The sequence below is a fragment of the Mytilus edulis genome, chromosome 3 (assembly GCF_963676685.1).
Source record: "Mytilus edulis chromosome 3, xbMytEdul2.2, whole genome shotgun sequence".
NCBI classification, from domain to species: domain Eukaryota; kingdom Metazoa; phylum Mollusca; class Bivalvia; order Mytilida; family Mytilidae; genus Mytilus; species Mytilus edulis.
This window is the reverse complement of record NC_092346.1, coordinates 35,755,102-35,768,230: the sequence shown is the minus strand read 5'-3', so window position 1 is coordinate 35,768,230 and position 13,129 is coordinate 35,755,102. Positions and strand designations below refer to the sequence as shown.

Sequence of the window (13,129 nt, the reverse complement as noted above, 5' to 3'; positions counted from 1 at the left end):
AAAATTTCGGAATACAATACAATAGTTGATCATAATCAAAATGTTAAAAATGCTAAAGAAGTGCAATGCTGAATTTGCTTCAATTCAAAAATAACAAAATAAAAATTGCTTTAGCGTACTAAATATAAATACGTATCATATTAGTGTGTTTATTTTAAAGGCGATTTATTGTTCTTATTACAAAAAAAGATTCTTTCCAGCTGAGGTTTACTTAAAGTCATATGAAACGAGTGACTGGTGAAAAATAATGTTTATCCAATTCTTGAACCAATGCATGTATGTGTTATACACTTAGTCTTCTGTGCACGATTTTATCATTTTTTACGCAAAAATATGGTATTATCGTTATTTTGTTCTCTCACTGTCTGTAATGAAGTGAAAATGTGTCAGCTCATTCATTGTTGTGTTTTGAAATCGTAGTTTACCGATTGTCACCTTATAGTTAACAATCAACAAAGAAGCATGGCTTTTGAGCACGTGAATAACATGTACAATCAGATGATACTTTATTTCAGTGACAGATACATGCGTATTGCGACCACCGGATTTTTACGAGAGGGTCACGCTAAGGTCAATTTGAATACGGAAAATATGTCGGCTAATTGCTTCCTGGAAGCAAGCAATTGAAAAGTAAACTTCTTCTAAATGTGGACAAATTAAAGAATGTTCTTCAGAAAAAAGTATATGTACATAAGTTTTATAATGACTACTATCCATTTTGTTATAAAAAAAAAACAAATATGCATCATTTCTATTAATTTGAGGTTTCATATGACTTTAAATACAGTATTCCGTTTATCAGATATATTAATGTTATGGATAAGTAAGTGTCGCTGGTTTTAAAGTATCTACTTCCGGGCAGCAATTTTTTAAATGTTTCTTATTTGGTAATTAGATATCGATAGAAGAAAAATATTTATAAATCAGAAAGCTTTTTCAAAAAATGACGATTATAGTCTTGACACTGAAAATTAGTTTTGTTTTCGGATTTGTTCATACTTTATAGATAAACTCATCATAAATACCAGGACTAATAAAATTAACTTTTTTTTAAATTAATTTTTCTTGCACCAGATGCGCATTTCGACAATACATGTCTCTTCAGTGATGCTCGTGGCCAAAATATTTGCAATCCAAAGCCTATATAAAACATGAAGAGCTATAATAGAATATACGCCAGACGCGCGTTTCGTCTACAAAAGACTCATCAGTGACGCTCGAATCCCCCCAAAAAAAAATGCCAAATAAAGTACGAAGTTGAAGAGCACTGAGGACAAAATTCCTAAAAGTTTTGCAAAATACAGCTAAGGTAATCTATGCCTGAGGTAGAAAAGCCTTAGTATTTCAAAAAATTCAAAAATTATAGATTAAACATCATACTGATTAAATGTGTGGCTTAGTTTGGTGCATCGTTATTTGAAACATATAGCTACTTCATCAGCACCTCGGTGATCTAGAAGTACATGCATTTCTTATGATCCTTACTTTTAAAAGATTGACGAAAGATACCAAAGGGAGAGTCAAACTCGTTGTTTGTACTGAGTTTATATTTTCAAAATGGATTCATAGGATCTGATCATTGTTGACTACTATTACTTCAAATTTGTTAAGTCAATGTATTCAGACTAATGACTAACTATACTTGCTAGCTATAAAACAAGGTTTAATCCACCATTTTCTACATGAGAAAATGATTGTACCAAATCAGAAATATGACACTGTTTTCCATTAGTTTCATGTGTTCGAGCTTTTGACGTTGCAATTTGATAAGGGACTTTCCGTTAGGAATTAATCTTAGAGTTCTGTATTTTGTTTACTTTTTAAATTGATAGATAGTATTTATCAATCAAACATATTTTTTTCATAGTTGTTTTTAGGATGGCTAGTCTCAGAAAATATGACAAATTTGAATTCAAATATTGCACAAAATAACAATAATCAAGCCATCAACTACGGGTGTTTTATGACAAAACTTAAGTTGTATCAAAAGTAACTTCATATGTTCATTTGCAAATTAACTATTCGAATTTTTCACAACATAAAGTAACACATTTTTTACTTAAATAGCATTTGTCACTGTTTCATAAAATGCCCTGTACCAAGTCAGGAAAATGGCCATTGTTACATTATAGTTCGTTTCTGTGTGTGTTACGTTTTGGTGTTGTGTCTCTGTTGTGTCGTAGTTCTCTTATATTTGATAAGTTTCCCTCAGTTTTAGTTTGTAACCCGGATTTGTTTTTTCTCTATCGATTTATGAATTTTGAACAGCGGTATACTACTGTTGCCTTTATTTATATGTATGGTCAAATGAAATATTATCTGAATATCAGTATACTACGTGACACGTTTGTCCTGTATGTTTGTTAGATATTGTAATATTCATTCTATGAAATATTATGTTATAGGACAAAATTGTAGTTTATAATTATAGATAGAACACGCTGCTACTTCTCCATATATCAATTCGAATATCTGATCAATCCTTGTTTAATCCATTTCTTTTTTTTTTGTTCATTTGGTGTTGTTTTTCCCCATTTTCTTTTGACTGTTTAAATTTTGTTTGTAATTATTTTTGTGTTATATATATATATATATATATATATATATAGAGCACATAAATAAGCTGGTATATTTAAATTCTAACATTATGATGTACATAACTAAGTCGTTTACCTTGGACATCTAATTATCATGTCTTTGTCTTTTCTTTGAAGAAAAAAACAAGTTATACGGGAAACAATTCAGTAGTTTACGGTAGTTGAAATATCATAAATCTCATTTAGAACATACAATTCAAAGTGAAAAAAAACTAAGAGGATAACATTTTATTGGAATTTTTTATTCGTTTTTTTGAAAATTCGGTTTTGTCAGCTCTTTGGATTTCCTCTTTTTAAAATTACCTCATAGTGCAGCATTTTTGTCAAAACTTCTTTTCATAACACTATCATATATGGTTTGCCAGACTAAATTTATTGGTATTATATTTTTGATTTTTTTAATATTAATCGCAATACATGTCCTTCCATAATTAAATTAATTATTTATTATTTTTACAACTTTAACAGCATTAATACATGCTATACTTTGCGAATCTGTTGATGTCTGGATTTGAATATTATACTACGTACCTGTCCTATTTATATATACATATGTATATCATTTTTAGAAAATATATTTAATGACAGTCTGGTAGATCATGTAGATTGACTGATGGAAAGAAATATTTATTTCATTCTACTTTCCGTTTTGATTTTCTGAAAATAACATTGTGGTTAAATAATTGGAAATCACAGATTGATGTAATACAGGATAACTAAATCAATACGTCTATGTGTTTAAGATCGACAAAAACGGTAAGTAAAAATATCAACTGATTTTCTCAAATATTGTACAGTTGCGTCTCTTTAATTTTAAAGAATTATATATCATTATTTGGAGTGTTATCATAATAATATCAAAAGAATTGTGTCCATTTTTAGAAAACTTTAATAAAGGTATTCACCTACTAGTATTCTATTTAAATACGTGATCTGTTTTCATTGACATGTGTATGTGTATATCCTTACGTTTAATAATGATTTTGAATAATGTATGTATACTGACACAATAACAAATAAGTACCTATCCGACAATAAAGTCAATTGCTGAATGATTTCTTGCATGCATTATCAATAAAGTTATGAACATTCCTTGATATTGTACAAATGGTGAAATATTGTCAACACCAGGTCCATCATGAAAACATCTTATTCCATATTATTATAAATTCCGTTATTTCTCTTTTTTATGAATAAAAGAAAATCACGAAAATATTGAACTCCGAGGAAAATTAATAGGGAAAGTCTCTAATCAGATGGCAAAATCAAAAGCTCCAACACATCAAATTAATGGACAACAACTGTCATATTCCTAACTTGTTATAGGCAATTTTATGTAGAAAGTGGTTGATAAAACCTGGTTGATGTGTTTCCCTCGGTTTTATTGTGTAACCCTGACTTGTTTTCTCGTTTCATGACTTTAAAACAGCGGTATACTACTGTTGTCATTATTAAAAGCTAGCTAAACCTCTCACTTGTATGACAGTCGCATGAAATATTGACAAACAAACAGCAGTTATAGGTAAAAATGTCAAAAATAGAGGTACATTTTTTCATTATCTTACACACTATAAAAACAAAGAAATTTATAAACAATCATTAACCATGTCACAATAACACAATACCGGGATGTTTGAAAGATGTACGAAAGATATCAAAGGGATAGTCAGATTCATATATCGAAAAAAATCTGACAACGCCGTGGCTAACAAATAAAAATACAGAACACAAGACACAGCATTACAATATGGATAAATATATAGATCATAAAAATCGTATTGTAAGACAAATATTTGGGCTAAACAAACGACCTTCATCATTTATTTTATATTCTGTGTAATATTTTGCTAATGAATAAAAAAAAATGCTCTGTCATTTATTTAGGCAGTATGAGATTTTTCAGTTTGAATTTTTGGACACATCAAACGAATGTATAACAACTGTCATATTCCTGACTTGGAAAAGACATTTTCTAATGTAGACAATGGTGTACTTAATCTGGTTTTATAGCTAGATAAACCTCTAACTTGTCTGATTGTAGGCAACAGTAGTATACCGCTGTACAAAAGTCATAAATCGATTGGGAGAAAAAAACAAATCCGGGTTACAAACTAAACTATAGCCGAGGAAAACACATTAACCATAAGCGGAAACTACGAAACAACAGAAACACTGAAAAGTGTGACAGTCGTCTTAAAACCCATTATATTGACAACGATGTGTGAACAAAACAAACAGGTGTAATTGGTAAAAATGTCCAAATAAATGTTGAGCAGTCAACATTGTTTTATAATCTTAATCACTATAATAGCAAACTAAGATATTGCCAAACACGTCAATCAAGATATTACCTTTGAATAACGATTTAAGATTACTATTTTTAGTGTTTTATCTAATGTACTGAAAACTATATTAGATATATTGATTAGTAACACATGTGCAACAATTTAAGTACGTTCGATATACATGTATACTAGTAATAATAATAAATTGATACAAGGTAACCTTACAAGGTGTTATTATCTCTTTATCACGAAGTTAACCAATATTTACCTATTATTTTCATAACTATACAGAAAATCTGTCCAGTGAAATTTATCAGTAAGACAAGATTTTGGCCATAGCAAGTTTCCACTCAGAACAAATAGTCTTGTTGTATATACTCAGTTTTAAGCAAAAGTGCCAGGTGATCGAACAACATATGTCTATTGGAACCCCAAGTTTCAACAATATGTCATATCATATGGTAATCTTAGAACAAGGTTGTTGTGAAAAAAATAAATAACAAAGAGACAAAAGAAAATCTTTAAAATCATAAAATTTTGTATAGCCTTGTCAGTTAAATGTTGAAGTGAAAAATTTATTTTGACGAAAATCTACTATAGGCATGAAATAGTATTATTTTCAAAAGCAATATGAGGTGGTGTTGTGGTTATAAACGTTTCACCATGTCCATGTAAGTTTTACTGAGATATTGAAAAAAAACCAGCTATGATTCAAAGCTTTAGTCTTTCTTTGGCGATGTATTTATTCGTATATTCATTCTCATTTTTTTTTAAAGAAATAAAATGTTAACTATTGTTTGCACAAATATTTGTTCGGCCATTACCAGTGGAAAGTAAAAAAGTTCACAGGTCTTTTTTTATAATTTCATCTTATATTCGTTCTACAGCGTTTTGATCATCTGCATGAATAAAGAATTAATCATTGGTAATTCAATTATATCTTCAGATATGGCAGTAAAATTCAAGAAGAGTGATCAAAAGCAAATGAATAAATGGTTGAATGGAAATAAACGATACACATGTTTGTTCAGAGCAACTAGAGACGGCTGTAATGCTACCACATTCCATACCTTGTGTAATAGCAAAGGTCCAACTGTAACAATTATATACAACACTAACAACTCAGTGTATGGCGGATATACCTCCGTTAGCTGGGCTAGTACTGAAGGTTGGCGAACGGATGGACAAGCTTTTTTGTTTCGGCTTTATCAAAATGGAAATTGGAAACCAGTGCAACTGCCTGTTATGGAATCTTCCCAATCTATTTATGATAATTCGGGCTACGGTCCTACGTTTGGCACCAACCATGACCTTTCATCATTTACAAGCACTGTTGCTTGGAATGGTACATATTTTGACTTAGACGGTTATGTAATTCCAGGAGGTGCATACTCTGCAAATGGAGAAACGTCAGATTCTATAACGAGTGGAAGTAAACAAGCAAAAGACATTGAAGTTTATTTAGTAGAAGGTAAGACATACATGTGTAAGAACCGAAAATAAGCAAATAAAGAGGAGATGTAGATACTAATTAAGTGTTAAAAGACCCCTTAAAAGGACAGTAGCCTAACTACAGTGAAACCTGGATAAACCGAATCCTGCATAAACCGAAAACCTGTATAAAACCAAACATGTTATTAAGCATCGTTATACCAATTGAATGCGTTGTGAACCTGATAAAACCGAATAAAATCTTAAATACCGAAGAGGTTCGGTTTAAACAGGTTTCACTGTATAATTGGCCTAAATAAAAGAATAAATGAAAACGAATTTTACTAAACAAGCTCACTGTCTCATTGAAAACCATACCACATCTCCCGATTTTTGTATACTGTTTATCTTAGTGTTAATAAATTATATCGAACGGTGGCACCATCTGAATTATGCGTAGTATTATAGTAGCACCGTTACCTTTGATCTATCCAATTATAAGTATAAGTATATGTTCGGACGAAAAGACTATAAGAGAACACAATTTCAATAAACAGTAGACCCTGCCTTATTGACACATCTAAATGAATTGCATATTTATAAAGTGGCATATAAAGTGAACATTACAAATATCTGGTAAATATACAAAGCTTCTTTAAATAATCATTTTCACAAATAACGCCTGCTTTGAAAAAAAATTATTTTCCTTTTGTTGTCCTTAAACAGGGTTTGACTATATTTCAATATGAGATATGATTTCTACATAATATCAGTTTCAACTTTTCATATAATGTCAAGTTTGTAATTATTTTATTGACATTCAATATTTTACTCTTGATCTTTACCTCTATAAATATTGTAAATAAAATTTGGATTTAAAACGTGTAAACATATATCCATGAACAATATGATGTATTACGTTTTCCTTGTTCTTGACCTATTCTAAGAATTGTTTCGCCTTACCAAAATTTTAATGACTTGCAATATTGTTAACACTAGTCATCAAGATGGATCGTTTAGATTTTAAACTATTTAAATAAGCTACCAGATAGTATTGTTTTTGATATAGTTAATCTGCGACATAACGATTCTACTAGACTGTCCCTGATTACTTTCGATGGTCCCATTGTGGAGATTAACCAATACATATAAAAATACACACAAAGTCACATTCAGTTGAATAAATGACGCCACATAATACGTTCGTTGTAGAAGGTTCACTGGTGACCTATTTCGGAGAAGAAAAAAAGATATGTACTATCAAAACATTGATGACGCCTTGTTGAAGGGATATACATAATTAATTAAACCTAACATAGTTTTGAAAGTATTGGCTTGATTCACTATTCAGGGGTCAGGGAAAAAACCTTATCCTATCTCACTTATAAACTATTTTCTTCAACTATAATATTATCCAAGCGCTTTCTTCCTAATAATATTATATGGTTTTTAGTTTCGGAGGACTGTATCAAATATCATTAATATTGAATTTAAAAACGATACTGACGGTAAAGCAGTTTCTCTTGATAATATATCGATTCACTATTAGTGATCGACTGTTTGAATTATTTTTAGTATAAATACAAATGAAATGCATCACTAAATCATTATAAATCAGGAAACAGCGATCAAAATGATGATATATAATTGCTAAACAAATCATTTTCGTATAGAAAACCGATTCTGACAGTGATAATGGATTTAAAAATATCTGTAACCAATTAGTTTGTATTATACTAATAATACCTATTCTCAGATATACCCGGCGACGCCCCTCTTGAAGAACCATGGAGGAAAACATCCAACTGGAATAAAAAGGTAAAAAATGGTTTAGCTGTTTATATAGCTAATGTGTACGGTACGCTTTATTTATATTTGCCCTTTTTGTTAGATAACCCTGACTCTAGCGACACAATAGCAAAAATCAACTCAAAGTCTTCAACAATTGACAGCTGATTATCTAAACGGAAATTCACCGACTCTAAAGGGTATATAATAAAATTCGCAATATATATCAATATTTAAACTTTGTACGCCAGAGGGATATTCCGTCTAGAAAAGACTCATCGGTGACGCTCGAAAAAAAAATTAAAAGAATTAATAATAAAGTACAAAGCTGAAGAGCATGGAAGACGAAAAATTCCAAAAGATTTTGTCAAATACAGCTAAGGTATTTTATTCCGTTGGTAACAGAAATCGTTGGTTTTTCGAGAAAAAAAAATTAAGTGTTGTCAACATTTAATGCATCATTATGATCATAGTATAACTATGACCGAATACCATTTTATATATCAGTTCAAACACTTTTCCATAAGTTAGGTTTTTTAATTAACATTTTAAAGTAGAATTCTCCTAAATTAATACACATGCACCAACTTACTTGTCAATTTGCCTGAATTGCTTAAGCCGTGGAACTCGTCAAATTTTCTACTTGAGATATCTCACCTTTTATTATTAAGCATGCATGATATTATTAGAGATCTAGGATGTCCCCTGTTAAATTTATTTAAAGATATTTAAAACTTATCGAATAGATAAACATGTCTTTAGTTAAATATCGTTTGTCGACCTCTATAAATACATGTATATGTCTTTTGGTGTTTTTGTGTTAAAGGATTATTGTTGAATCAATTTACGCATAATCGAATTACTGAAATTACTCACCAGCTATTACACAATGTCAAATATTGAAAGACGTTTTTTTTTTACAATGATCAGTACTTTGAAGAACTAAAAGAGAAGGTAGAAACATACAAACCTTTGAAGGAATTAAATGTTCCACAAGCACGTGTTTTGTTAGTTGGACAAGTAGGAGCTGGAAAGACAAGTTTCTTCAATACAATTAATTCCGTCTTCAGAGGTTACATAACTAGACAGGCGTGTAGCGGTAATGCAGAGCATAGCTTGACAACTGTGGTGAGTGTAGCATACAATAAATATTACCAGGTCATGTTATATACCTTATTAAACAAGTTACTTGCGGAGTTCAAAATTCGAAATTTGATATATTTTAAAAACGTCGAGACAATACTTTTTCTTCAGTTCTTCAACTCTCTGTCAAATGTCAATATGAAAAACCATTTTGGATTGCATGAGTAAGATATTAAAGTATGCCATAGTGTCTCCTGAAAAATAGACACTTTTCTAAAAAATATATAATTAGCTAGGACTTTTATTTACTCTGGCATATTTAACCAATGATTAGTTCGTTCTAGGAATCAGTACTTTATGTCCTACATCAATGTTGCTTCGTTTAACATATGTATTATATATCTTTTTAGTATCGAATGTACCAAATCAGAAATAGTGTATCCGGAAAACCATTGAACATAAGACTACATGATACAAGAGGACTAGAAGCTGACCAGGGAATGGATGCCCATGGAATGTGCTATCTGCTCGATGGTAATTTACCTGATCGATTCCAGGTACACATATTCGTAGTAGTTATCTGAACATGAATTTTAGAAATGCAAAAAAAAAGGGGGATTTATTGAAGTCGGTTAACTACATTAAGCTGCCAAAAGTATTTTTATAGATAATTTTTCAAATTTAGATATTATAATTATTGAAAAAATATAACATTGTTTAAACCGGATATTCAGCAACATATATTTTCATTTTAGTTCAATCCTTCTGCACCGGTTACACCTGATATAACTGGATTTGTTTCAACACCACAATTCGCTGATAAAATACACTGTGTTGTGTTTGTCATTGATGGCAGTACTGTAGATGTTATGCCGGAGAAGGTGATAGAAAAGATGAAGGGATTTCAGATCCACATGAATCAAAGAGGTAAACAAACGTATTCTTATTCAGTTTAGTTTATTGAGTTTACTATCTATTTAGATGATGCATTTATTACATGAACTCTAATGAATCTAATATTGCCGATGTGTATCTTATAACAAACAAATCGATATTTATAGACGTTCAACATATGCTTAAATACTAATTTCTCAGTTTTGGGTCTCGAGTTCGGGCTTGTGCAACATGAATTCGCATTGTATTATTGTTGTAATACATAACTAGAAATTCGGACGCTTTGACGAGTTGAATGTTTTTTCTATATAATCGTTAAATAGAGAAAAGCCGAATTACATTAAATTCAGAAACTATTGCGAGGTTTTTATTAATGCGAATAATGCGATCGGGTGAATATTGCAATAATAGGAACTCGCATTCTGATATAGGACACATATAATGCATAGAATTTTTCCTGAAATTGCAATAATAAGTCTGGCATTTTTGTTTAGACTTCTAGAATCTCAATAAATATTGTACTAGAAAATTTTGGATATACTATAGAGACTGATTATGAGAAGTTTCCAAATTTAAGGGCAGTAACCGTCTGATTTTAACGAGTTTTTATAAAACAAAAAAAAGAATAATTATTTGCGCAGGGTTTATTTGATGCATATAAATATCTTTAAAATCAAAATATTCAAGTACCAAAAATGAAATGAAATGTCATGGCTTACAAAACTAATTTTAATCTTTGCAGGTATCCCACAGATTGTATTACTTACTAAAATAGACAAAGTGTGTGAGGCTACAAGTGAAGATCTCTCACAAGTTTTCTTCAGTCCTGTCGTACAAGAAACTGTAGATCGTGTGTCACAGATACTGGGACTGCCAAGATCTAACATCTTACCAGTAAAGAATTACGAATCAGAAATCGAACTTCAGGATAATGTTAACATCTTGACCTTGTTGACCTTGCAGCAAATATTGAATTCGGCAGACGACTACATGTTTAATTACCTTGACCAAATTGAGGACGGGAAACTACAACAACTAAACATAAGAGAATAACCAAACAATTCCATCAATGTAAAGGGTTAATCATAAGATTTAGCTTTATTATTAAAGTTGAAAGGGAAAACGTATTTAATTACTTCTAGGTTAACCTTCCCAGCTAAGAATAATCAAATGGTAATTTGAACATCTTCCATCCAAACAAACAATGCATTAAGGTTAAATCAAAATGAAAAGCTTTTAATTGAAACACTGAAAAAAAATTAGGCATCTGGAAGGCATATAGAGTCTTCCACAAGGTAGAAGGTTCTCAGAATACATATTTATATAAATCGTCCTAGTCTAGCGTATTCATTAAACATATTATGTGTGTTTTGGTTATCAACGAAATAGCCATAAATCAAATAATGAAACCATATTTTTACCCACAATTCAATACGTAAAATTAAGAAAAATGGAAGACAATTTTTTTTTCTAGCTATTGTTGCAGTATGGAGCTTTTCTAATTAATAAAGTTTTAAGTTTCATGCATAGCATACCAATAGTTTATGTGGAAAATAGTGGTCTAACTTTTCTTCGAATTAACGAGATCTGACATGGTAGTAGAATGCCGAAGTCAGTGCGCCATTGGTTACAATGCATGCTCAAGTTCCTAAAGGTTTATTACTAAGGTAAACGAGGGCTATATATAAAGGCAACAGTAGTATACCGCTGTTCAAAACTCGAAAATCTATGAACAAAAATCAAAATTGGGGTAACAAACTAAAACTGAGGGAAACGCATTAAATATAAGAGGAGAACAACGACACAACATTAAAATGTAACACACAGAAACGGACTAAGCATTAGACAAAATCCGATGAGAATAACAAATATAACATCAAAACCAAATACATGAATTTGGGATAGAAAAGTACCGTGACACGTCTTATAGTAATGTGAATTCACACTCAAATATAAGAGAAAACAAACTACACAACGGAAACACAACGTTAAAATGTTACACACACAGAAACGAACTATGATATAACAATGGCCATTTTCCTGACTTGGAACAGGACATTTTTAAAGATAAAAATGGTGGGTTGAACCTGGTTTTGTGGCATGCCAAACCTCGCACTTTAATGGCAATGTTAAATATAACATTGAAATGACAACATTATATTACAGGACTGCAATACAAATAAATAGGAGAACGTATTAGACAAAGAAACACATGATTAAAAGATTACAAAAGGAATCCGGTTTAAAATTCAATACGCCAAAAACGCGCCTCGTCCACACAAGACTCACCAGTGACGCCCAGATATAAAAGATCGAAAGTGAAAAAAAAAGGGTACAAAGTTGTACAGCACTGAAGATCAAAATTTGAAAAAGGTTGTGTCAAATACGGCTATGTTTTTATGCTTGGGATAAGAACATCCTTATTATTTAAAACAATTTATGCTATTGCATACAGTAAATTTGATCAAATAAAATAATATAAAAGATATACATAATGAAACTGAAGTATTAACTAATTACAGAAAACAAAACCCGAATACATAATACAAAGACCAACACAGAAAAATTGACACACCCGACTTAGTCCAGGCCTCAACGCAAAAAATCATAAAAATGACGTCACATACGAAGTGGTGAAAACGCAAAAAAAAATACGTCACATTTGAATTTCTGAAACAACACAAAAATGACGTCACATTTGAAAAAACTATATCTCAAAAGTAAGATAGAATTAGGATTGATTTAAGGTTATAATAGAACTAAATACTGATGTTACATTTAAACACAATGCACATTGCAATTCTTGATAGCAATTAACTATAATATATATATATATATATATATGTTCAGTTTGTTTTGAATCCAACTTCAAACGTAAATTATCGTACAGATTACGTTGAACAAAATCAAATCTAATAAATGAAGGCGGTGATTAATTTTCTTTACCATAACACATGAATAAAATAGAAAAGACGTCAACAAATTTGACAAAATCCGACGAGAACCACAAATACAATATCAAACTAAACACATGAATTTGGGATAGACAAG

General features: G+C 30.6%; 1 protein-coding gene across 1 annotated transcript; it reads left to right on the top strand.

Annotated features, from left to right (window-relative positions):
- The first annotated feature begins 3,141 nt into the window (after positions 1-3,141).
- On the top strand, positions 3,142-11,201 carry LOC139516357 (interferon-induced protein 44-like). Its single transcript, XM_071306419.1, has 7 exons — positions 3,142-3,353; positions 5,829-6,353; positions 8,070-8,131; positions 9,032-9,229; positions 9,595-9,741; positions 9,940-10,111; positions 10,821-11,201. Exons 2-7 carry the CDS (start codon positions 5,831-5,833, stop codon positions 11,129-11,131), a joined length of 1,413 nt encoding a protein of 470 aa, XP_071162520.1. The 5' UTR covers positions 3,142-3,353; positions 5,829-5,830; the 3' UTR covers positions 11,132-11,201.
- Positions 11,202-13,129: the final 1,928 nt, after the last annotated feature.

What these genes read in the sequence shown, in the direction of transcription:
- LOC139516357 (XM_071306419.1), top strand. Translation starts at nt 5,831, where the DNA reads ATGGCAGTAAAATTCAAGAAGAGTGATCAAAAGCAAATGAATAAATGG. An exon ending in TGAAGTTTATTTAGTAGAAG is followed by an intron (nt 6,354 to 8,069) that starts GTAAGACATACA and finishes ACCTATTCTCAG; the next exon opens with ATATACCCGGCGACGCCCCT. An exon ending in ATTTACCTGATCGATTCCAG is followed by an intron (nt 9,742 to 9,939) that starts GTACACATATTC and finishes TTTTCATTTTAG; the next exon opens with TTCAATCCTTCTGCACCGGT.